Source organism: Marmota monax, unplaced genomic scaffold (assembly GCF_021218885.2).
Source record: "Marmota monax isolate L192 unplaced genomic scaffold, Marmota_monax_Labrador192_F-V1.1 WCK01_AAM20220418_F8-fsc00009, whole genome shotgun sequence".
NCBI lineage: Eukaryota > Metazoa > Chordata > Mammalia > Rodentia > Sciuridae > Marmota > Marmota monax.
In genome coordinates, this window is record NW_026694710.1 from 14,656,410 (window position 1) to 14,683,499 (window position 27,090).

The 27,090-nt window shown below is 35.0% G+C and overlaps 1 protein-coding gene across 2 annotated transcripts in view; it reads right to left on the reverse strand.

Moving 5' to 3' along the window:
- Positions 1–27,090, reverse strand: part of Slit2 (slit guidance ligand 2) — a 341,856-nt gene that overhangs the window by 305,827 nt on the left and 8,939 nt on the right. For both annotated transcript variants that reach the window (XM_046423795.2, XM_046423794.2), the window contains exon 4: positions 20,412–20,483. In XM_046423795.2, coding sequence (XP_046279751.1) covers positions 20,412–20,483 — 72 coding nt within the window. The remainder of the gene's footprint in view (positions 1–20,411; positions 20,484–27,090) is intronic.

Below are 27,090 nucleotides of genomic sequence, written 5' to 3' on the forward strand. Positions count from 1 at the left end.
GTCATGTATATATCGCACACCATCTGTACCCTAATTATAAGATCACTATAAGAAGTTTTATCTTGAGCAATCCTTGAAGGATGCATACACTATACCGATGACACCAAACTAAAATACAGATATTTGCTAAATGCTTTTCCAGGAATGATTTAGGTGTCTGTGGAATATCCCACAAGTGAAAGGCATGCATTCATTAACTTGTTCCTTTGGAAACATGTCTCTGGTGCCAGTAATACCAGGCTCTGTGCCAGGCAATAGACAGGTAACTTAGGTTGAATTCAGTCTCTACTTTCAAGCTCAGTAGAGACACAGATAAGTAAAAATAGATGACATATGACTGTGTTAACAGGATGTTAGGCCACACAGGTGAGGGACAGTCAACCTAGCCTTTAGTGAATGAAGTGAAGCTTGGTGAAGGTGAATTCTAAGAAATCTTAATCTATTTTCTGTTGCTATAACAAAATGCCTGAGAGTGAGTGATATATAAAGAATTAAAATTTATTTGGTTTCTTGGCTCTGGCTTCTGGGAAGTCTAAGTGCATGGGACTAGCACCTCACCATCTGGTGAGGGCCTTCTTGCTACATTCTAACATTGCACAGGGTCTCCCTTCCTCTAATAGAGTCACTCATGCCATTATGGGGGCCCCATCCTAACAAGCTCATCAAATCCTAAATATCTCCCAAGGTCCAACCCCAAAAATCTATTAACATGAATTTGAGGGTTAATTTTCCAATACATGAGCATTAGGTGATCACAACTAAATTGCAGCATAAGCTGAGCCTTAAAATAAGAGAAGAAAATGGAGTAAGGATGTGAGCCAGGGACACAGTGCCTATCCCTAAAAATTACAATTTTCTCGTATTTAGGTTACTATGAGAAGAAACATGAAATAATAAAGTGCAATTTAGTTCGGGAAACAAATGAAGGTAAGCTGACAAGACAATGTTTGTTGGCATGAACTGAATACACACAATCATTGAGCAACTAACATATAACAAAAGCTGATAAGGCATTAGGGAAACTATAGTGAGTAAATACTCACCTCCTACTTTGAAGCATGGAGAAGGAGCATTCATACATGATCATACAATGTATTTAGAAACAATTGAGGGAATTATCCTTAAACTGTAGAAATGTGTAAAGTAAATTGATTTAAACTGGAATATAAGTGAAGGCCTTCTGGGAGAAGTGATGTCCAAATTGGAATATGAAGGATCTAAACACAGTAAACCAGAGATGTGGGACAATGACCAGGTACAGGGAGTCAGGTAGGGGAAGAACAGATAAAGCAAGCAGTTATGTATTTATGAGCCAAGGACTCTGTATATTCAAAGGCCCTGTGGAGATGAGGAGACAGACATATCCCAGACTTGTACCCATAGCATAGAGACAGAAAGAGAGTGAAAAAAAAATGAAGAAACTGTGGAGCGAGGGAAGATTGTTGCAGCTCTCAGAGGCCTGTGTTCTATATCTTAAAAATAACATCAAAATTAAAAGTTCCCTCTGCTCCTCCCTCTCCTTTCCTTCAACAAAAACTGGTTGAGCAGCTACTACGAGCAATGCACTATTTTGGAAACAGGTGATACAAGAGTGAACAACACATAGTCCATGTTCCTCCAAAGCTCACATTTTATAGGAAGAAGCAAAAAAAAAATTGTAAAATATCATGAATATTAACAACACCAATGGGTTTCTGGGACAACTACATGAGATTGCCTGATCATATAATTTTCATATAATTTAAAAAATGTACACTGCCATGTTAAAAAAATACATTCATGTTTTATATATTTATGGAGTGAGTGGGAATGGTTAGACACACATGTGGATTCATAATACAAAACCTTAGGAATGAAAAATTGAAGTATAAATGAAACAAAGGTAAAATAAAGAAATTCTGATCAAGCAAATATACCAAATGCAACTACCCAAAGCAAGCTTGCATGTGCCAGGAACAGGACCTGACACCATTTTTTAAAAATTATCTTGAAAACCTAAAAAATATGGATTTTATGATCTCTGCATGACCTTCAGGTCCCTTCTTTAAAACGGATGGAACCCATTTCCCTGAAGTTTGTAACTTTTGATAGAGAGTTGCCAAAGAACTGTGATGCACTGATTGATTAAAACTAGTTGAGACTTTGGGATGGTTGGTTAACTGAACCAGATCCAGAGAAATCTACTGGGGAAGATTTTCTCTCTCTCTCTCTCTCTCTCTCTCTCTCTGTCTGTCTCTGGATTAAAAATCAGCACACTTTAGTTACATAGGCACATCAATGTTTATAGCAGTTCAATTCACAATAGATACCCTTCAATAAATGAGTGGATAAAGAAACTGTGGTACATATATATAATGATATATTACTCAGCATTAAAAGAGAATAAAATTATGGCATTTGCAAGTAAATAGATGAAGTTAAAGAATATCATGCTAAGCGAAGTAAGTCAATCCCAAAAAATCAAAGGCTGAATGTTCTCTTCAAAAAGTAGATGCTAATCCATAAGGTGGGTGGCATGGGGAGAATGGAGGAAGTTTGACTGAGGGTGGGGACTGGGGCAGGAAACATGGTGAAATGAGTTGGACATCATTACCGTAGGGACTTAAATGATTGCACATATGGTGCAATTCTACATTGTTTGCAACCAAAGAAGTAAAAAAACAAAAATGTGTCCCATTTGTGAACAATGAATCAAAATGCATTCCACTGTCATGTATTGCTAATTAGAATAAATTAATTAATTTAGTTTTTTTAAAAAAAAAATATTTACTCTCTTTCTACTGGGAAAGAAAGTGGGTGCTGATGGATATGGGAAGTAAGCAGCAGGGCCAACCCCAGTTAAATACTTAGGCATTTCAGAAATTAAAAGGAAAGATACTCGTTTTCGGGAACATAAATAGAGGACATGGGCTCCACTATTCGTCAGCATTTTAACAACATCACAGTGAAAATTTATGGATATTTAGTAACGGTCAGTACTTTATTGATGCTGCATTGCCATTCAATCTTCACAACAACCCCACAAGGTCAGTCTATACTCTCCTTAGATGATAGGTAAGGACACAAGACTTGCAGAGAGTTTCCACCCTAGTATGCTGCTAAAACCAGAATGTGTGCCTTATCCCATCTGTCCAAAAAAGCTTGGCTCTCTTTACCATCACATGCTAACTCATGCATCAGTTTATTTTTTAATTCAAAAATAAATTATCAGGAGTTGGGGTTGTGGCTCAGTGGCAGAATACTTGCCTAGCACACATAAGGCACTGGGTTCGATCCTCCACACCACATAAAAATAAATAAAAAGTATTGCTTCCATCTACAACTAAAAATATTTTTAAAATAAATTATCATAAAATGTTTCCATAAGAAACATGATGGACTATAATAACAATAATGGCTGTTTACCTGGATATCACTATTGGAATATTGGAATATGTTGGAATATCAATTTACACACACAAATATGCTGTGGTATTTTCAAATATGAACTGTTAAAACTCAGATTCATTACTAAAGTTTTGTTTTATTCCAAAAGCAAATTTCTGTTTTAATGATAGAAATCTGACATGGAAGAAAACAGTGGAAAGCCTTTATAAGATAAGTACATTAAAATTTTTTTTAAAAAGAATTTTTAGAAAAAAAGGAAGAATAGCCCATATTAAATCTACTAGAAAAATATGTATTTTAACAAACAAACATTTCTGTAGCCTTTCCTGTGTGCTTAGGTAGGTGTTCAAAGAAGCATGAAAATATAAAAGGCAGAGCCTACCACCAGGATCTTGTGTTCCAGGAAGGAGAGAGATGGGGACATAAGACGGCTGCTACATAAAACTAACAGAACCAGAACAATGCTCTGAAGCCTGTCTGGGAAGGAAGCAGACTCAGAGGAGGCCTTCCAGATAAGCCTCACAGAAGATGGACACCATTTAAGTTGGTTAAGTTCAGTCATAAGATCATTTAGTCAATGAAGAAGTTCCAACTACAGGCTGCAATCTAAGGTGATAATGACAGCAATAAAACAGGACTGCTGGTATAACATTGTCTTGATATAAGGCAATGCACACACAGTACCAGTGTGTACTGTGCTGATCTGACCTCTGTCTCTCTCTGTCTCTCTGTCTCTCTCTCTCTCTCTCTGTCTCTCTCTCTCTCTCTCTCTCTCTCTCTCTCTCTCTCTCTCTCTCTCTCTCTGAGATGCTTTGATTTCAGGTAAGAAAAATAATAAACTTTCCTGAGATAAGTTGTAGAGCAGACTCCCTGGATGCTAACATCAGTTTGCCCAATAAAGTCTCTGTGATGGACTGACCTTTGCCGTAGTTTAATGGGGCACACCTTCCCATGACGTGGGCCTCACCACTGCCTCACTCCCACTGTCTTGCCCTTCCTGATACAGTTGTGGGTTCCCTAGCTGAGCTGTCATGATTCACTGTCTCTGTATGGCTGGATTTGCTAAGATAAGATAATGGCCTTTTATGTGCAGGCACTGTGAATTCTTCTCCACCCCTTGTACAGGGAAGACAATTTAAGTGGAAAGGAATAAATTGCTGGATTTAATACAGTGACCAAACACAAAAACCTAATAAAAATGTCAGAAGAACATGCTATGGAATGGCAAGGACTTGCAGAAGCATCCTGAATGATGTAAGATGTGTCTCTGCACCCACATGAGCACACAGAATGAAGAGATGAAACCATCAGCCTCAGTTACTTCCTACCACTTCAGTAGTTTCAATTTTGTAGCATCATGGTTTTATTTGCAAATGAAACAAAACTATCACACACTCATACACATACAAATGATAAAAATACCAGAAAATAATTGATAAATGATATAAAATGTGTAGAAGAACACTATTCAGGCTTTTATAAGATAGATGCTCCATGTCACAGGGAAAAAATTGGTACAAAAGCCACCTGTGTACCAGCATTTCGATAGATGAGTGAATTTATGGTTGCTGTTCTCTTTAAACTTAAAACTCTATAAAGGAAAAACAAATGCAAAGATATTTAAAAAATAAAGCTTCAAATGCTTTCTGCAGCTCATTCGCAACGAAGGGTGATTCAATAGATCCTTTGTGTTCCTTACACTTTTCCTCCAGCCTGTGAATACTTGAGTGCCCACTCAATGTGAATGCAGCTCTATGGTGAACAGAGACGAATATGCCCAAGCCCTCAAGAACTTAGGAGCCATGGAAAGCATTTTGCTAGTTAACTATAATCATACTATGAGGATTAAACAATTCCTTTACTACGCTACACTTAGTCAAAGCAGCATATTTTAATTCCCTAGGCTAGATGCGTGTGGATTAACCATGCTAAAAAAGTAAGTGAAAACATGTGATATCTATTGTTTGTATTGCATAGCAACACGAGGAAAGGGGCCCAAAAGCAGGGCAGTGGCACCCTCTGAATGGTAGCAGTCCTGGCTGAGAAGTGGTGCCTGGTTAGTGGAAAAGCCAGGTGGGATTTCAACATTCCAGGAACAGGACTGGAAATATGGAGCACTCTGTGGAAATGGAGAATCCCTGAAAAATGATAGCAGGAAGGAAGGCAAAAGGAGCATCCATTTGTATGCTTCTCATTCTGATGCTTAAAGGAAAAAGGGTGAGGAGTGGCAGGGGTACCCAGCCCCAAACCAGAAAACCATAACCAATGATTTTAAGAAGGTGGTAAGTGTTTAGTTATTTTTCCTGAGCCAAGAGTTATTTGATTTGTGGATAACTGTTAACATTAATTGACCTCCGCAGAAGATAGAAGCACCAAATCACTAAATCTTCCCAGTGACTCTGTGACATTGATCTCTAACCACCCCCACCTTAGAGAAAAGGACACAACACTGAGCCCAGGGAGTTACATAGCACGCTGCAGGTCACAGACTTACTGTATGTTGGAGCTACAATGAGAATCCCAGGCTGTTCACTGAAAACTCACATTTACTCATTCAGCCAATGTCTCTGTACATATACTATGCTCTACCTGCACAACTCTTCCGTTTTAGTTTGGTGAGGCTGATAAGAAGATAAGTAAGTAAGTTAATCAGGATCTCAAATGGTGTTGAAACCTAAGGGGGAGTGGGGAACAGAAGAGGTAAGAAAGGGCTGGGATACTCTGCCTCCTTATGCAGAGGGAACCCAAACTGTTACAAGATGGATTATTTTTAGCATTTAACAAAATCCAAAAAATAAATGTGTTTGTAAATAATGAGTGAATTTTGAAGTGAATTATCTCTGTGAAATCCATTTAAGAAATAGTTTTGTTTGAGCTGTAATTTGGTGTTTTGTTTCTGTTTCCTTTCAGATCTTTTCCCCCAATGTTTAATATAAACAAAAACTGGCAGTCAAAGCAACATTATGGGAGAACTGAGAAAAGAGACATGATATTCAGTAATGCTTAGTATAAGTGTCCTGGAGAAAAGCATTAATCAAGCATATTTTAAGTTATCTTTAGGGGTGTATAATATTATTTCTTCTATATATTTTTATTTCAATATCTAATCTTTCATATCTAAAATATTGTGTCAGCAGATGCTGCAAAGAGGGGTCTTGGGAAAAAATACTGAACAAATTAGCTTTGTGGTGATTTCAAAGACCATCAGCTATCTATGAATAAATAGTACATAAAACACTATAGGTTCCAACTTCAAGTACACAGCCAGTGTGGAGAATGTACATTGTCTCTGTTGCTAAAGAGCCACACTTGCTGTGACAGAGATAGGAAAGAGAATCTCAGCTCTGAAAGGGTGAAGCCATTAAAATGGTAGTGCAGAGGCTTTGTGTGTATGTGAGCATGCAGATGCACAATTACCTAAAGCAAATACAGGTCCTGCTGTAATGGTGCTACCTTAATTGTTACAAAAGAATCTAACTTTCTCTGTTGCTGCAGGTAACAAAAGAATGTCAAGTTCATCTTCAAAGTGGGTTGAGACCAACAGATTTATCAGGCCAATGAGCTATACAAAATCATGTACCTGACCAGGTAAGTACAAGAAATAAAATATTATGCCCCAACTTCCTATGTCCAAATAGTTTTTACTTTACAAATATCTAAATCAGTTTAACTGAAAGCAATTACTCTTTCCTACAGTTAAAGGCTGCTTCTGCTATTTGAATTAACTAGAATAAACAGGGGAGTGGAGAAAGAGGAGTATTGTACAGACCAATAAGTTTGAAAAAAATTTTTTTGAAGTGAAAAGACTTCTTTATTGTAGTATGCCTTAGAGATTAATACACAAATGTACACTGTAGTCACCACAGGGGATACAACTTTCACTATTTCCCAATGCACCTAACAACGAAATACTTTTGTATTTTCCAAGAGCACACTTTGGAAATCACTTTTTTTGAAATAAAATATAAAATTAGTATAGCAAAAAAAGTATTGTAAAAATACACGCTTGAGAATTGAGAAGAGTTACATTTTAAAAATTTGAAAATGAATCTTATAAAAATGAAAGTTTATTATCTTACACCGGTTAGTACAATAATGACTATTGAATATAGCATCTAATTGAAAAAAAAAAACTTGTCTCAAAACACATTATCCTACCCTTAAACAGTGTTCTATAACTCAGACAACTTAATTTAGAAAAGAAAGTCATATAAGTGGATACTTGTTTTAAGCTAGTTTTATTTTTTAAAATTGGGGTCTGAACTCTAAATGGGAAAGAGATAAAGAATAGGATTTGTCCATTTGAATGAAAACCAGTTTTATGTGTAGTACAATTTTGTCCCTCTGCAATATTTAGTTCAAATTCCTCATCTGATTTGGAGCTAGTATCCTATACTAGAGCAACAGAATGAAATCTGTGAAGTCCAAAAAAGAAAGCATTGCTGATGATCATGGTAAATAAAGCCTGTTATGTCATGCTTTACTGAGAAACTCATAAGAATTAAGGAAAAATTCCTTCCCAGACCCTGAGGTAAAAACTATCCTAAAATATCATGACTGATATACAGTTATGAGACTTTTAAGCCTAATTATTATAGTTACAAGTGTTATTCTTGTGCATACAACTTTACTTTTTCAAACACATTATTTGCTGCTGTGATTTCCTGGGTCAACTAAATTCCAGGGGATTACATGGTGGGTGGGAAAAGGAAAAACGTATTTCCTTTTATCAAACGTAACTGTGTTGCTTTACTCATTCTCTCATGTTCCTGTGTAATGAAAGAAGAATCTGAGGTGGTCACTTGGAGCACCTGATTAACAACTTTCCTAGAAACTATTCATTAGGTGTGGAATTCGTTCCCATTAAAGGAAGCAAAAGAAAACTGCACCAACTCAGAGTGCATGCTCCTCTTAAGAAACCGACTCCAGATTCCATTTGCCTTTGGGGTATTCAGGTTCCATACATTCTGTTCTCCTCAAAAGGTCAGGAAAATTAATCGTCCCGGGTGCACAATACATTCCTAGGGATAATTACAGACAATGATGGTCCCTGATTTCAAGCCTGTTGCTGAAAAGATGACAACACAAACAGGAATATATAAACCTTTATCATCCACCTCCATCATTCTCTCCATTTGCCTTGTTTGATTTTTAACTCATTTCTTCGCGCAACCATTAGGGATGTTTGAGTAGCGAGTGATTGTTGAAACTGCTTCAGTGGTACACCATTTACCTCATATTGAAGGACTGTCAAGTAACAAGATAAGCACTCACTAATGCATAACCATCAAATCTCCTTTAATTAATTTTTCCTTTTTTAAACCAAAGCCTTCAAAAAATTCACATTTAATAGCAAAGTCATGCAAAATGTAAGAAGGCTACACATATTAGCAAAGAATCTGCCTTTATTTTTTTCTAATTGCTAACAGGAGAGAGAAAAACCCCAAATCACTCATCCGAAACCTAATTATCTGATTCCTGGCTTAATACCATGAATAATTCCACTATTGTAATTATTTCAAGTCTTGTGAAAAGTTGCCCATAAATTTTTGAAAAACAACTAGAACAAATCTTGGATATATTTTGATCTCCTCCTTTCTCCAAGTTTGAATATTCCTAAATATTTCAAAGCCTTACTATCAAATTCTGGTAATATGACAGTATCACATGTGAACATGGTCCTTTTCCTAGCTGACCCATTAATACACTCAGAAAGCTTTCAAATAACTTTGAAATCCAGTGACCAACAGAGCTAGAAATGAGTCTTTTGACTTTGGATCCAGTGTTCTTTTCATAACTTATTTCATTCCAAATTCAATCTATTATTAGAGTCCTTCTCAGGCTTAATTTCTGTCAACGATTCAATCTCATTTGAAAAGTGTTTATTAATCAATCTGCACCAGGTTTGATGCTGTATGTGAAATAGAGAAATGTTAGACAAGATTCTTTGCAAAGTTAACACACGTGGTATGATTAGATAATAACATGTGACAGCATGTACTAAGGAGACAGAAAACCATAATAATAGATTTAATGATGCAAAAATTAAAGCACATGGCACTTACCGTAGCTGAGCACCATACATATATACACCACACCCTTTCAGTAAACAATTTACTCCACACATCACTTCCATAAGTTACATTCCATTTGTGCCTTGCTTTACACAAGGCTTAAGCGAGACATGGGTCAGGTAACTGAGTGACATTCCCCAGGTTGCACCTTTAGTGATTTCAACCCAGAAGGTGTAAGCCAATGGTCTGTATTCATAACCAGTACAATCCAATGAATGACCATGTGGAGGTGATTGAAGTAGTTGAGGAGGCTTTAATAGAGGTGGGAATTATATGAGGAAGGTCAACTGTGCCTCTGTAACAGCAGGGAAGGAAAGAATCCATAAATGTGCAGCAAAAAGAAAATATGTTTGCCTAAGACATAGCTTGTATGCTCTGACAGCAATGACAACTTTGAAGAAGAGACATAGGACTAGATTATGGTAGGTCTTCAAAACCTGGCTGTAGAATCAATACAAAAGGGAAGTTAATTTTAGATAATAATTGCTGGGTAAAACATAGAGTATTTATAAATATCTTTTTGCCCAAACTCTGAACATCTGCAATAACTTTCAAATCTATTTGTTACAATATAATAATATTCAGAACATCTACTCCTATTTTTAAGAGGCGAACTAAAGATTTCATCTAACTAAAGATTTCATCTAAAATGCAAACTAGAATCTTTATAGTTTCTAAATAGAAGTTCACAGTAACTAACTGATGAAATTTTAACCTTGGTTTTTCTGTATAAATGCCTAGCACTGACCTTCTTAATTAAAAGCAACATTTCATTTAACATCTGTGTTAAATGAAAATTCTTATAAAGTTCTTATAACTTCCCTAAATACTTATTCTTTAAGCTCTCAGTATGCCTACCCTTCCAATTTCCCCCAAGCCACTACACACACACACACACACACACACAGTGCGCGTGTTCTCTCTCTCTCTCTCTCTCTCTCTCTCTCTCTCTCTCTCTCTCTCTCTCTCTCTCTCTTTCACACACACACAAAAAAAAAAAAAAAAAAAAAACACACGTGCAAATACACACCCCCACCTGGTTGGCCTGGAATAACAGGTGGTATAATAAACTTTTTGTTATTGCTATTCAGTACATTTAAATTCTCAGGTTTTGTTAGTCTTCTACTTCTTTTTTATACTTTAAGGCTTCTGGACACTTAATGTCTTATGACTTTTCAGCCAAAAGATGGACCACTATGTAAAGAAGATAAAATGTAAAGCAATACTCCTGCTTGTGAGTTTTTTCTCTAAGGCCGAACAGAGAAGTAACACTGGGGTAAAGAAAAGATCAATGTAGGTTAAGAATATGAGGAGAGCTTTCCAGAAAAAGCTGAAACCTGATAGAAATAAGGAGAGCTTACAACATCATACAAAATGCATACCTACCACCCAGCAGTGTTCACAAACGAGAATATAATTCTCAGTTCAAAGCAAGGCTTTCCATTAAGAGATTTTAATAACACACAATCCTCCTTGCACTCTTACCATGAATAGTACAGAAAGTGGTTTTTATCCTGAGGCATTTAAATTTCAACTTTTGAAAAAAGGGCAAATTTTGTTGTTTTTATTGTTTTGATAAGAATCAAAGCAGTGTACTTAGAAAAACTACATTATAGCAGCATGTTTATTTCTGGGAAAATGAAGAGATACTTTATCTTAACAATCAGTAACTTGATAATTATTTTTTAAAGTTTCATGTTGAAAATGAAGTCTCATATCTAGATAAAATGAGAGGAAAAACATAAATTGTAACAGCTTTTAAAATACCTATTTTAAAAAATGCTAAAAAAAAAATGCTACTAAATATGCAGCTGCTCCTGATGGTACATTTTATGTTTTCCAAAAGCTCCCTCATTGCTTCATGACCATTCCTTTTTGGTTATTTGTCTCATAAAAAATCAAGAATAAATTAAGATACTGATAACATGTAGTCTTTAGGAAATTAATGAAGATAATTTGAATTTTCAAATTAATGACAATATTCTCCCCTATTATCTCTATATGAATTCATAATGAGTAGCTGTCTGCAAATTAATTATAACAATAACATAATAATAATGTATATTTTTCCCAAAGACTTTTCTGGACTATGAATATCTATTTTGAGTCAGATTCTTAAAACAATGTAAGCAGAGTGTTGGTTTAAAAGATATAAAATGTTTATATTCTAAGTATATTAAACTCCTTAAGAAAAACTAATTAGTAATTGCAAATGTTTTACAGTAAACACTTTAGAATATAAATAAAATAATATGTATATATTGTGTTTACTTAAAGTGTTCAATTAAGATGTATTTTTAATATGTTTGTCTAAAAAACCTTTTAAATAAGCATACCAGATTTAAAATGTAATTTAAATTAATATTTTAGGGGAAAAACGGGTCAAGGTTAAACTGTTTGTCTTCCTTAAAAAGTTTATAATGCCTTTTGTGTCTCTACTTACAAAAAGAATTCTCAATGAAACTTGGATATTAAAACCTCCCAGGAAACCAACAATAAAAGCTGCTAAGAATTTCACAAGTTTTTTTTTTCCTTAGGTGTTAATTAAATGATCATTTAACACTGAAATGTAAACACAACATTTTCATCTCCTGACAGCACAGCCCATTATAAATCTGGGGTAATAAAAGTCCTGGTGTTAATGCTCTGAACCCAGTTCCCACCGCCCTCTAAGATGCCTTGTGGTGTCTAAGGTTAACCATCTAGACACAGAACAAAGCTTGCGCCTGCCCGACTTCCAGTCCAATTTTCCCATCGCCCAGTGACCTAGGTAACACTTGGAGCAATAAAGAATAAATTTAATTTCTCCAGCATTTTGTGAGGATTAGGAACAATTGTTGGCTTGCAATGACTTTTATCCTTGGATTCTTTTTCCTCCGGAGCATTCCTCCCGTCCTAAAGGAGAATTCTGATGGTTTAAGACATAGAACAAACAAAACTTTAAATTAGGCTTTTTTCAATCAATTGGAACTGTTGGAGGGGAAGCAATCAACCTTTCTCTTTGCTGTTCTCAGCTATTCACATACTTTGAGCTTTAATCTTTCACTGGTAGAAGAAACCTATCATGATGGGGCAGAGCTATCTTTTCCCATTCTCTTTCCAAGCTTATTTATTTCTCCTTTCTTTAAGATTTTTTTTTCCTGAACACTTAAATCAAGTTGCCATACTCAGCAGCAAACATTCATTTGGGGTCATTTCAAGAGGCGCAGATGTTCTCCTAATAATGTTTCACACTACAGCGTGTGCCCTAGACCGTGGGCGATGTCACAAACAGGTCTTTTTGTTTTGTGGATTCCTTTTCTAGAATTCATTTTATTTTTTTTTTAACTTCTGTACAAAGGTTTCTTACATCAGAATATTTTTCAAAATATTTTAAGGATAACCCTCTATAAAGAATCCAGTGATGGCAATTCACTTGGATATGGGTGACAGGTAACAAGGACACACACCACATTCTTGTAGCTGCAACGTGTGCGTTCTCATGAGAAGCGCTGGAATTATGACAAAGACAAAACAAAACAAACTTCTGGATGATACCCATTTTGCTATGAAACAGTTTTTAAATTCAAAGTCCTAAAACAACTGCAACATTTTGATATATTTGCTACTGTAAAAACATACTTAAAATCACATATGCAGTTTGTATAAAGACCAACTGCTTCACTCTTCAGATAATATTTATATGCTACAAGAAAAAAAAGTGGATTAAAGATCTTATGTTTTTAAAAACAGAAACTTTCACTGCTAAAAAAAAATGAAACTTTAAGCAACTTATGTAAATCTTCTGAACAACTCTGTTTGCTGGTAGAGTTGAAGGAGTTTATTCAGCATTTTATAATTCATATTTTTTCTACATTTTGTCATTTGGGAAAACAGATCATTAAAACAGCAATTTAAATAGGTGGATTAACAAATAGTTCCTCAGTCACAGTTAATTTGTTTCTATCCCTAATGCATTTTATATATGAATTTTAAAACTACATTAGTCAACAACTGGGAGAGAGTGAAAGGATCCCATTAACAATATCCTGGCTATAATTTACCTTCTATGGTCAAGTAAAGAAGGGTAAAATGGTACAAATGCACATTTTATGTCGATTTGTAGTGGTAGAAAAATTGATGTAGTTATGCATATTTATGTGTTATTACACTGAGGATAAATGTGAGAGGTTGATACAGTAGAATCAGGAAATGTGTTGACAGGGCAAATCACAAGGACATATAAGTGACTCTTATTTCCATCTTATTTGCAATTGGAGGATGATAGTAATACAAGTATAATTTCTATCATATTTGGTGTTCTTTTGATTACAGAATCTAAATTACGATTTTGATTTTCTCCCCAAAGTAAATAGTATGATCAATTCCCATTTTACAGAGCCGTACTCTAGGGATGCTAAAGTGACTTCCAAAAATAACAGAGACATAAATATCCATTTAAACACTATTTTGCACAACCTCCCTTACTGATTTTAAGTTTTAAAACACAATGTAAACATGTACTTACGTTAATATCACTTACATAAGACTTTATCAACACTTAGATAAAAAAATAACATTTATTGTAAACTTCAGTCCCTAAATTATAGCCCTGGGATCATCACAGCAATTTTGTGATTTGCAGTCAGATTTTGAAATATTATCTGAAGAGGTATTATATATGATTTGTTTTAGTTGTGAAATCCACATATTTAAATTTGTGTTTCAGAAAACACCATCACACTCTATGAACTCTCTAGGCTTTAATTTCCATATTACAAGTCAGACATTAGCACAAGCCCAGGACCACAAATCCCACATACCATGTGGGGCTGCACACCCTGCCAGGTTCTCTTCCCAGCCTCTATCACAGTTGCATACCCCAAGTATTTGTTGGTGGGGATACAACATTTACATTTGGGAAAGCAACCATTTGAATAAGTATCATTGAGAGGGAAAGACCTTCCCGCATGTGATTTTCCTGCTATGAACTTTGCTGTAGATTTCACACTCCAAGAGAATCCACTTTGAGGGTTGGTAACAGCAGAAACCTGCTAATTTGAGGCTTTTTCCAGTAATGGAGCTTTCCACTACTAATCTCTTTGAAGTAAAAACTATCAACACCAGGCCCACCAAATCTCAAATATAATCTTAATCCTTTTTGGATTTGTAACCTCTCCATCATTGAATTACATGTTGATTTAAAAATACATAAATAAAGTCAAAAGTGGGTCCTGTTGAATGGTTCACAAACTGTTTCTCATAACAAGCTACTCTGAAGTGTATTCATTTATCTGAATACAGAATATTTTGTCTAACTACATAAATACAAATTTAGGATTATGTAAAGGAAATCTTGAATTAAGATTTTATGTCTCTATTTTATCATATATGGCAAAAACAGAGACTCTTGTGCCCAATATGTAATAAGTTACCTAAAAAGTAATAAAGACTTGGTATTTTAACACTGAAAGTTAACACTGTAAGTTTAAGAGATTATGGGTTCTTGGGTTTCAAAGATAAGGAGTCAATCTCTTCCCTTTACAGAAGTATCAGTACAATGCACACAGTGTTTTCTTACACTAAATCTTACACTAAATTACACAGACATGCCCCCCTCTCCTGTGAAGAACTTTCATCCACAGCACATTAGGCTCTTGGGCAGCCTCAGCAACACAAACCAGCGGTAGCTATGATGGCAGCTCACTAGATGAGTAATGGTGCAGATCTGGCTGCACAGCGGTAACCTTAGCAACTGTAACCTGCAATTCCTGCACAACCACCGTCAGATTTATTGTGGCAGGGGCCACACAGGCCAAGAGTAAAATGAGGTAGGAAACTATGGCACCTGACACCTCTAGTAGCTCACACTTTAATCCAAGCTGGCAGAAATTAATTCAAGAGAATTTTTACACAGGCTCCACCATCATATTCTGCTTTTATACTTGACTACAAGAATCCTATGAGGTTAACTTAAAATCCAAAAGCTGAGGGTTCAGTAGTATAAAAGTATAGCACTATATTAGATTAAGGTATATTTTGCTTAGGTGAAAAATGGATCATCTTGATTATGCTGTGTCTATGGAAATCCTCCAATGTTTATAAAACCTAAGGGAACTAAACATTTAATTAGCCAACTTATCCTTTAAATTTAATTTGGCCCTCCATTATTCATAATGCCTTCCCAGAGTTACTATTTGCTCATTCAAGTTGCAAACCCTGAGTCCAATGGAGATTTAATTCAATACATCAGAAACTTACTCAGAGTTTCTAAAGGTCAAGTCTTATACTAGACCCTGGGGATACAAAAAACAATGTTTTCATCCTTCATGTATAACCAGCATTTATATGCATAATCATCAAAATAAAATTAAGGTAGCCATAATTAACAAGTATAATGGTGGTTTCATCTGGGTGTTGAGATAATGAATGGCTACTAACCTCTTCTTTTCTATTTTTCTGGACTAAACCTAAACCTGAATCTTTTTTACAATGACCATGTGTTACTCTTAACACTATATGGAAAAACAAAAAACAAAACAAAACAAACAAAAAAACCCCTAAGCCTTCTTTTATGGAAGTAGGAAAAAGGAAAATGAAGCGTGAAGACAGATTGTGTATTTTAATGTGGAGCAAATTTACCTTAATAAAACAAGAAAAATAAACTTTTCTCTTCAAAAAGTCCCAATCACTACTGTTATTAGAAACAATTTGACACTCTAAGATCCTGTATGACAGCAAATGAGCAAAGGCATTGTGACATGACCCATCAGTTTAAGTGTTTGAAATCCCTTCTAAGGTAAGTATTCACTAGACCATAAGAGTCTCTTTGGTTTAGCAATACTATTTATAATGTAGATAATTTACTGTTTCTGAAGCTTACTGGGGAATAATAAATGACACTTCTGAAGAAGAAACAAGAAATTTTATTCAAAGAAGTAAATAAAGTATGCCATTGGGACACAGGTAGTTGTTTTTGTTTGTTTTAGTTTGGTAAATGCAAGTGAAAAAAATGAGTTTTGGCAAAGTTCTTGAAATCGTCAGGCTTACATTGGAAATCTGGGCAATATAATAATACTCAAAGAAATAAACAGAAAACCACAAAACAAATATTTATAACCAAATACCTAACCACAGTATTTATCAGTGAAATAAAGTCTGAATTAGTAGCTGCAAACTCATATCAGAAATTGTGAATCCTCCCTCATAAAGCCATATTTAAGGTTATACATATCTGGAAGATTTGTATTTATTACCCATAGATTTCAACCAATCATAGGCAACCATTTAAAAAAATCACTGCAATCTCTTTTTTAGTTAACTAGATCCAGATTGTTCTGAAAATAATTTTCTCCACTCTTTGGTTGATCATAAAAATGCAATGGCAGCTTCAGAGGAAGAGCAAAGAGTAGGACTATGCATTGTCTCTTTTAACCTTCATCCTATCACCCTTTACTTTCCCTGTACTTACACTTTCCATCTGTCAACAAGTGCTTGTAATTTTATTGCACTGTCCTGTAGTTTACGCAGAGTTGGTATTATTTTACAGAGTTCTGTTAATGGACTGGATAAATGGTAATGCTATTTAAACTAGTCTCCAGCTCCAACAAACACAGCTGCAACTGTACTACTATTTCTGAGCAAACATCTTGACCTGAACATGTAGTGCTCTCTCAACCCGTCCAAAGAGAAATTGGAGCAGACAGCAAAGGGAAAGCATATTTGGCCGCTAGCAGCAATCAACCATGTCGAATCATAATTCATATACAGTGTACCCTCTTTTTCTTTCATACTGCATTCAGAGGCTGCAAAAAAACATGTGTGCTTCTTCTCCTGGCATCTCATTTTCAGCCAAGAGTCAAATGGTGATTATTCATTACAAGAGCACAAAGAAAATCTATGTATTGTTCCATATATCAGGATAGCTTTCACATAATCACTGCTAAAATTTTAACTACATATATTTAAAATTACATATTTAAAATTAACTATACATTAGATTGGTAATCTTTTTTGTTGGTAATAGATTAGAAAAAAAATGCATTAAGGTAAAAGGTACAAATAAGTAAGAAAATAAGTAAATTGAGATAGTATATAGCATCTATATTAATTTATAAAGAGAAAACACATTATAAATTTGTTTCTTTTCTAAGTTCTGGATGTGCATGTCTTTACCACATTATACAGTCAGGAACCTATGGCTCTCTTAATATATACAGGCAACAACCAATCAAGAGCTTTCTTTGTCCTAACACCCATGTTATTTTTCAAAATCCTAGATACTTTCTTCTGTCACTTATCTTTCTTGTGCAAGAAATATTACTTTTTAAGTTAACATTTTAAAGGATACTTTCACAAGTAGTTTTGAGCACATTTTGCCACCCTACCAGAACACTTGTTTCAGGTGAGCTATTAAGCACCTGTATCAGAGGAAGAAAATTTGAACTTGCATCCCTGCTCTTTGTAGTATAGTCAGCTTTGCAAACTTTTTGTCGTTTATTTCAAAACTTTTGTTTGTTTATTAAAGGCTCCTAAATGAGCAATCACAGTCATTTTTAAAAAGTGGTCACATGTAGCTGATCAGTTTGCCTCTCAAGAGAAAAAATATCATTGTTAACAATTTATCTAAGTCTAATTCAGTTGAGGTGACCATTCCTCAAATCTAAAAGAAAATTCCTTGCTGGAGAATGCAGATAAAAACTAAGCCTCTATATTTCTATATGCAGCCAGTGTCCATGTCAGCTGTCAAATGCCAGATAAAGAGGGCCACTTTATCTTAAAGTTTGATATTAAACATTAAGACATCAAGGTGTAACTTCAGGGATATTAACATATCCATGTCTCTACTATAACTACTCTCACCTAACAAACACAACTTGGATTCCATTACTCCCCAGGGAACATTCTTTGTGCCAAACAAGCCCACGAAAATTTCTGAATGTATTTCCCAGCTCTCCATTTTCTCATATTTTAATGTGCCTTTAATGAATTAGGAAACTCTGTCATCTTTTTAAGGGTTCTGGTTTTTTAATTCACTTCTCAAATATTCCAAACCATTTTTTTTTCATATAGAAGCTTTGGAAAGTTATAAAAACAAAACCAAACATAAGAGAAAATCTCCTGGTCTACTATGTGACATTGTCAAAGAGGGCAGAAAGTCAGACAGAATATTGTCTGCTGATGGGAAATTCTACAGCAGATTGTGCTACCTGAGAACTCAAAGGGAAATTAACACAAGAATTACTTCTAGAATAAACATCAAACCTTCTTGTTTCTCAGAGATTGGGCTGAGAGTACTTCCTTTACTCTCCCCTTTTCAACTTAATACTTTGAATTTTACATTACAGTTGTTCCATTTAAAGTCATTTGTACAGTACATGGAAAACAACTTTGTAAACTACTGAGTTTTAGTTTTCAAGGTACTTTATTACCAGAGGAATTGCTTAACAGTGCTCTTTGTATGCTAGCTTTGAAGTCCATCAAGACTACCTAATGCAGAAAGAGAAACACTAAGAAAACCAACTCTGGCTATTGTGAGAAAAACCAAACACAAATATTTAAATATAAGTTTCAACTCATATAGATACATATAATTTTTATAGCAGCCCTACATCCTATTTCCTTGGGAAGAATGGCCCCTGGAGAACATTTGTTAAAAAGAGGATTCTTCATTTGATTGCTTTATGTAGACTTAAATTGGACCAATTAAGCAACAGAGAACACAAAGAAGAGGAGAAATACTGCCAGTGAATTTGGCTAGCCTTGGAGAAACAATGTCAAGAAAGTCACACTAGAGAGAAGATGTGATGTGTCTGTGGGAAAGTTTTCCCTAGAGTGAAATAAGGTATTCAGGGACCAAGCTGAGATTCTGGCTTCAATGGGGGTGTGTGTGGGAGGGCTGTCTTCCTATTTTTGAAATGAGTAACAACATTGAACTTTCAGGTTACAAAGCCTTGACTACAAAAGTCAAGCTCCAACAAAGCAACATGTTTATTTTCTGTACAAACACTATCATATGGGACTCCCCACCATCCAGGTGGGGCCACTCTGAACAATTTACTCCATAGATCCCAGCAGTTTTTTTTCACAACATATATGAGCATCAGTAATCACTGCTATTTATTTTTCCAACACTTTGTAGCTTATCCACCATCTGTATAACATCATTCATATGGCTGAAAATCTAATTTTAAAAGCCTTCAAAAATGTGTTTTCACTATTATACATTATTAGGTCAGTGAGCAAGCATTCCAGGGATGAAAAACTGATTCTACCTAATACTCACATTATGATCTTTTAAAGAACTACTTCCCTTTAACAACCTATGATGCATTTGACATAAATACCTTACTTTCCAATCATTGATTCTGCAGAGTTTGGAACTTGGTTTTAAAAGGGAACATTTAAAAGTGAATTTACAACTTTCTTTCAATAGCTGATAATAAAATTTTCAGACTAATAAACACTACTCCTTGGTTACAGAAACAATACCAAAAAAAAAAAAAAAAACTGAGATCAACTTTACAAGAAAACACTGTCAACTTCCTTTTTAGAGGAAACAGAGTAGCAATTTCCCCTTCAGAATTAATTCAAACTTTTCCATTAAGAAATAGGTAAATCTCACCATCATAAAATAACCAAAAAAAAAAAAAAAGAATACCACCATTACAACCACACATAAATAAACCACTGAATGCTAACCAAACAAGCCACTGGAACCACTGGAAAACTAAGCATATATTTCCTTCAAAACATAATAAAGGCAGCACTGGGAATATAGCTCAGTTGGTAGAGTGTTTGTCTTGCATGCACAGGGTCCTGGGTTCAAATCCCAGCACCACCAAAAAGCATAAAAAGGCGAACTTTCACTTCATCAATATATTTGAAAGCAGATTCCAGGAAAGCACAAGGAAACAGATCCAAAACACAAGGTACTACCCAAAGCAACACTAACAGTGTGCATCTACTTACAGCCTGTATAGCTTCGAGGTCCCAAGAAACAGCAACTCAGGAAACAGTTGAAGGTGATTTCTGTTTAAACGCCTTTTGAGAAAACAAAAACAAAGCTTATGTTACATAGAGAATACCCAACAATGAGACTGCGATTTGGTAGTGTCATGCCTCATCCTGAATTTCAAGTAAGAATGGAGTGATATTCAAGAGAATTCAAGCATTGCAAATCAAAAGTTGGTTACACCTTTGGTTACATGACTCTTTAAAGCAATTTTCCATTATGCTCACTCAGATGATGATTGCTGAGCCTAAACTCTAAACTCAAATCTCCTGCAACATCAGTCAACCAGAATATACACAATGGTGAAAGATTTCATGACTCAGGCTCAAGTCTGTAAAGCAACTTCCATATACAACAGAAATTATACAGGAAATGGTAAAATAATTCGTACTCTGTCCTGAATGACCTAAGTTTTCAGTCAAGGCATTGTGGGGAGATGGAGATTTCAATTTTGTACCTCTATTTAGCTAAAAAATAAAAATAAAGGTGTGATGGGCTGGGATTGTGGCTCAGTGGTAGAGTGCTTGCCTAGCATATATGAGGCACTGGGTTTGAGTCTCAGCATGGCATATAAATGAATAAAACACAGGTCCATCAACAACTAAAAAGAATATTAAAAATATATAAATAAAATAAAAGTGTGACAAAATGTTAAGTATGGTTTTTCCTTACAGGCAAAATCAGAAGAAAGCCAACAAAGTTCACACCTCAACCCAAAGCCTCTCAACCCTTCACTGAATTTAATGCTCAGAGTTATAGTGTATGGTGATGTCATAAATTGCTTAAATATCTTTTAAATGTTTAACTGATGTTGGAGTGTTTTAGATGTTTTAGAAAGAATTTGAGTCCAACTCTAACTCAATTTAAATCCTGATGTAATATGACAATTCTTTTGGACTATACACGCCTATGAACAGAGTAGGTGAATTCTACCCCTGATACCCAATTCTTTGAGAGTTAGTTTTAACATTAAATTCAAAATAATAGCTTATTTCTTTTTATAAATCTAAATTTAAAAAAAATCTAAATCTAACATAAAATACACACAATCTGCTTAATTTACAAGAGGATAAGTAGGTCCAGAAACTAACATCACACTGAAGAAACCAGAGGTATTTCTTAAGTCTTCAAAATACATATGGGGACAGAAAAAAGCATATCATTCTTGATGTAGTTAAAGGATCCTCAGGTAGAAGCAGAATTACATTCAGTCTCTAGAGGGCAGAAATGAGACCAGTAATTGTGATTCCTAAGAAAGATAGTAAGGAGTCCTTTCTAAGAATTAGGGATATTAAAAAATGGAAATATCTACCCTGAGATCAACCTTGAGAAACTGTCCACTACTTATCCTAGATATACTCAAGGAGTGTATGTTTTTGTTTTTTCTGCTGAGAACATGATAAAGGGAAATCCTATATTAAGTGAGAAGCTGGACCAAGTGGACTTCAGAATTCCTAATTCAAAGATGTCACAAGGCAATGAATGTGAACACAGCTTTGGTTTCATAACTCATATCACTAAGAAGTTGTTCATTGACAGAAACATTCTCAGCATTTACTAAAATGTACACTAATTTTAAAAAAGGATGCCAAGACAAATGAAGGGCAAAGAGTAAAAGCACAGATGAGAGGATGGGCTCACTTCCCACTTACACTAGTTTTTAGGAATAAAGTACATAACAAGGTAAAATGGAACCCAAAAGCTTTTATTTGCTCTCTGTTGGGCATGATTCTGAGAAAGAAGTACTTCCCGATCCCACCATTATCCATTTTTGATAAAATAAAGCCTAATTTTGATTTGCTAAATTCACCTCCAAAGAAAGTAAATTACAAATATTCACAACAGTGGTAATGAAAATTTTTCTAGAAAAGCAGTCATTCATGGAAGGAGGTATATTGTCCAAAGAGCCAGTTCTGATTCCTAAAATAGCAGAGATGAGATTTCTTAATCATATCCAAACCATGTAATTAACAACTGTCATCCAATTCTTCAGCCATAGTAGCCATGCTCCTTCAAACCAGAGTTCCTGCCGAGGCAGCTCTCTGTGTAGGGGGCTTCCCTTTTCATCAAAAGTTGCTTTACTTACATCCTCTGTGCAACTTTCCAATTCTACATAGATTCAACACCTCCCTTGGCTATGTCCCCAAAACACTTGATAAGTAAAAGTCCCTCCACTAATGATATTTATTCAAGTGTGGTCTCTTCCCACCAGCCTGTGAACTCTTCAAGGGTAAAGACCTTGTCTTTGTATTTCCTCCCGCCTTTTCTGGTACTTAACTGGGTTTTAAAGCAAAACAGAAGGCAAAGAGAGGAGTCTGTTCGCATTTAACATGTCCTTCCCTGGCACTTAGTAGGGTCTTAGATATGTTGATTGACAACAGACTGTCCTCCTCTTTTGATATCGGTCAGCAAGAGCTTGACATAATTTTATACCCGGAGAGCTTTCCTCTGGCATACTTCTTGTGATGCCTCTTCAAGTTTGATGCTACACTCTGGCTAAGGAAAGCCCCACCATCCTACCTGCTTCCACATGTCCCAGGCAATACTAATCTCCTTCCCTTTCCATCAACCTCTTTGCCCACTCTCTTGCTCCCACCTGAAACATTCTCAGCATCACTTAGAGTTGAAAGAAATTTAATGAATTTAAACAAATCCAGAAATGCAAGTGAATGACGGTTGTCTTGTTAGGGGTCTGCATCAATACAACTTCATGTGTTGTGAAAAAGTAGATATTTCAGAGTAGGAACTGCTCTTATTTATCAACTTCATATTCCCAGTGTTTCTTAATTTGCTCCACGAGTAGTAGGTAAGTGCATTAAGCTTACTATGTGATACTCCCTGTTCTGCCAGGTTTACATGAATTATCTCGTTCACTCTTCACAATATCCCCCATGTAGATACAACTTTTAACTGCTGTTTTGGAGGGAGACATGGAGCTCAAAGACTGCTAGAATTTGAATTCAAGTGGCATGACTCCAGAACATATCTTCTGAGTTACAGAAGAACACAGAATAACATTCCTAAACAATAATTCAAAATAATGTATTGCTGAAACTTTACTTTTCACCAATTTTTCCTTCAGAAAAACATAGTTTTGTATAACCAGTTTCTTAAACATCTACAAACTAATCATCTGAAAATAAAACACCAAGTTTTATTTTTTAAAAAATGACTCTATATTCACCTTTTAAATGTCTATTTTAAATACCTACGGTTGAGAGAAAAAGAAAAAAAAATACAGGTGAAACTTTTTTTCTCTGAATTCAAGCATTTTTTCACTCTTTCAGGAAAGCAATTATGAATGATATTTAAATATGTTTAAACCAACTATGAAACATTTCCATTTTAAGCATCAGACAACATAGTATTAGACAAAAAGGGCCAGTATCAGTAAGTGATGCATAATATGCAGATAGAAAACAGGGCACGTTTGCTGGTTTTTAAAATTTTTGTTTTTTGTTTTTTTCTTAAAAAGAGTATGTTCACTTTGGGCTTCCGACTCCTGTTATATTTTCTCTTCCATCAGTACTAAGGTTAATTGGAAACAAAAACAGTAAAAAAAAAAAAAAAAGAAGAAGCTCTTCCAAAAAATATTTAATAAAGAAAATATTTAAGGGGAGGGGAGGGGGGATAGTAGAGGATAGGAAAGGCAGCAGAATACAACAGACACTAGTATGGCAATATGTAAATCAATGGATGTGTAACTGATGTGATTCTGCAATCTGTATACGGGGTAAAAATGGGAGTTCATAACCCACTTGAATCAAAGTGTGAAATATGATATATCAAGAACTATGTAATGTATTATTGTACAAAGACCATAAATTAAATCCTTAATCTAAAGAGCAGTTTTTTAAATAGAGAATTACAATAAAGACTCTTAAGGTGCAAAACAAGTACTTAAAAAGAGCTGAAGAAAAAGTTATCTTCCTTCCAATTCCACATACAAAACAATTGTTAGTGGCTTAAAGAGCAGTGTTATAATAAGAACTATAACAAAAGTGAGCTGCTGATATTAAAATGTGGTAGTTGCAGGACAGGAAAACAGATGTAAGGAACAGATGATACTGAGCAGGACTGTTTATGGGGCCCACATAAACTTGCTCATTGTACAGACTAGGTAAGTCAACTGTGACTACTCAGAGCAAGGACACTTAATGACATTTAATCATGTCTGAGGAGATAGCAGAGGTAAAATGACACCTAGCTCTGCATCATCATCCGTAGGTGGAATCTGCCTCCAAGATTCCAAGACTGTCTGGGAATTTTCTGTATGGCATTCCTGGATTGAGAAAGGTGCGTGATCTTTCTCCCAGACACTTTATTTTAGAGCAAAGATGAGAAGGAGTCCCAATAAGTGCTCATTCTCTGGTACCAGCTAATTTTGAGTTTGACTTTCATTAGAGTGAATGACCTTTCCGTGTCACGCAAAACACCACTGGCCTCTGAAATGCTGATTCTTAACAACCTTAATTCGAAGGGCACCTGAACATTATCGACAAGCTTTGTTCTAAATTATCATGTGCTAGCTGCTCCCGTGTGACTCTTGTCCTTTCATAGACAATATATTCTCTTATTGTATTCAACTTCTATGTCAATTTAATTAATATTGGTAATCTTCCATCCAATTTAAAATGTAAAATAAGAACAGTTTCACCAAAGCCAGTGAAAAATTCATGCTTTTTTTCTTACATGTCATTCTCAATGTAGGGTATTTTTGCAGCACACTTGGTCTGTAATAAACATCTGATAAATTTGCCTTAGAAAGTTTATCATTTCCAACCTCCTGTTTCTCATACATAAATGGCCAGGAATAGAACTAATTAGTTCCCTATTTTGACCTCTTCTTAGACAAAATTTCCAATTATCTTTTCTTAAATGTTTTTATTCTAATATTTTTAGATCAAGTATTTTAACATTTATCATGCATTACAAAAACATGAATTTTCAACAGCATTATCAACTTAGCTTGTATTAAATTAACAGTTCTGTATTTTAAGTAGTGATATCAATGATAATTTCATCCCTTGTATTCTGTGCTATAAAGGTCAATTCTTTTTAGTAAAAAAAAAAAGGCTGCTTCCAATTTAGTTCTTTTACTTATTCATATTTCTCTACAATTCAAAAAGTTTACAACAAACATTCTGAAACAAAACGTGAAGAATTTGAATTATCTTCATGTCTCTTCTGTTAATCACATACTACATGCTAACAGAAAATCAGAATGAAATTAACAGTATAATGCATATAGTGTTGCATAATTTTAATATACAGTGCATAAATTTGTTATGCACACACATTAATAGTTAAGATAACATAATTTTTAAATCAACTTCTGAGAAATAAAAGGTATATTGAAATGCATAATGATAGTTCTTTAGGCACTGTGTGCAAAGAATTTTGTGAAACTGTACATTACCTTACCTAAATCATCTACTACAAGTATAAGCTATACCATAATATATATCCTTGTTTTAAAGATGAGGAAACTGAAGTTTTTAAAGATGAAGCAAGGTGTTCAAGATCTCATAGGGGAACCATAATTAAGGATATTTTTTTGTATCTCTCTTACCTAATGTTTCTGTTTCTAAAAGAGGGAGGGAAACTTTGTATTTGGTTAGAAAGTATAGTCAACAATACAACTGATAAGTATTTGCCTGGTGTTTCAGGAGACACCAGGCAGCAGCTGTGAATATTGCAAGGTGCCTATACACAGGAGTTCTAGATAATTCAAACTCTGTGTTCCAACACCAAATCCTAAAAGAGCCACACAAAGCCAGTCTTTCCGAACTGCCTACCTGCATTCAGAGTAGATGGATGCTCAAATTAGGAAAACCAAATATTTTTTTTTTGTAAATGCTATCTTGAAACAATATTTCAATTTTGATAGTACCAGATTATTCCTATTATTATCAAGATTTCATTCTGAAAGGATTTCTACCAATGAATATTCCTTCCAGACCAGCAGATATAACTTTCTTTGAAAAAGATAAAAACAATACATATGAAGTCCATGCACAAAAGCCTCATTCTGTGCAAAGTTGGGAAACGCAGTGTAGAAGGCATAACTCAGCCAGAAAGGTATCCATCCAAAAAGTAATGAAAAACAGAATAAAATGTAAAATATTTGACATTCACTGCTTCCACAAATACCTTGTAACAGTGCAAACGAAGCTATTCATTTCAAAGGAGGTATAAAAGACACAGCATCCAGCAAACACTGTCACAAAGGATGAGCCCAAAACAGATGTGGGAAAAATAAACAGCCTTGCTGCTTCAGAATTTATAAGGGCAAACAGGCCTTCTCACTACAGTTTGACTTCAGAGACCATAAAAACAGGTTGCACAAGAAATCCTCTCGGATTGAATATTCTGCTAAACTTGCAACAGCTCATTTGCATTAAAGCTTTCTATGGCCAGAGTCAGGAAAAACAATTTAAAATAGTCCATGTGTATTTATTTTAGAGTATTTTTACCTTATGTAACGTGCACACTCAACCTCTGTTAAATTGATATATTTCTTCAAAGAGAATTTCTAAGAAAGCAACCACAGTGCCTTTCAACCTAGGTGCAAAGATACCAGAGAACAATTCTTGAAATGAGCTCACATTCCTGTCCAAGGAGAGAGCATGGTTT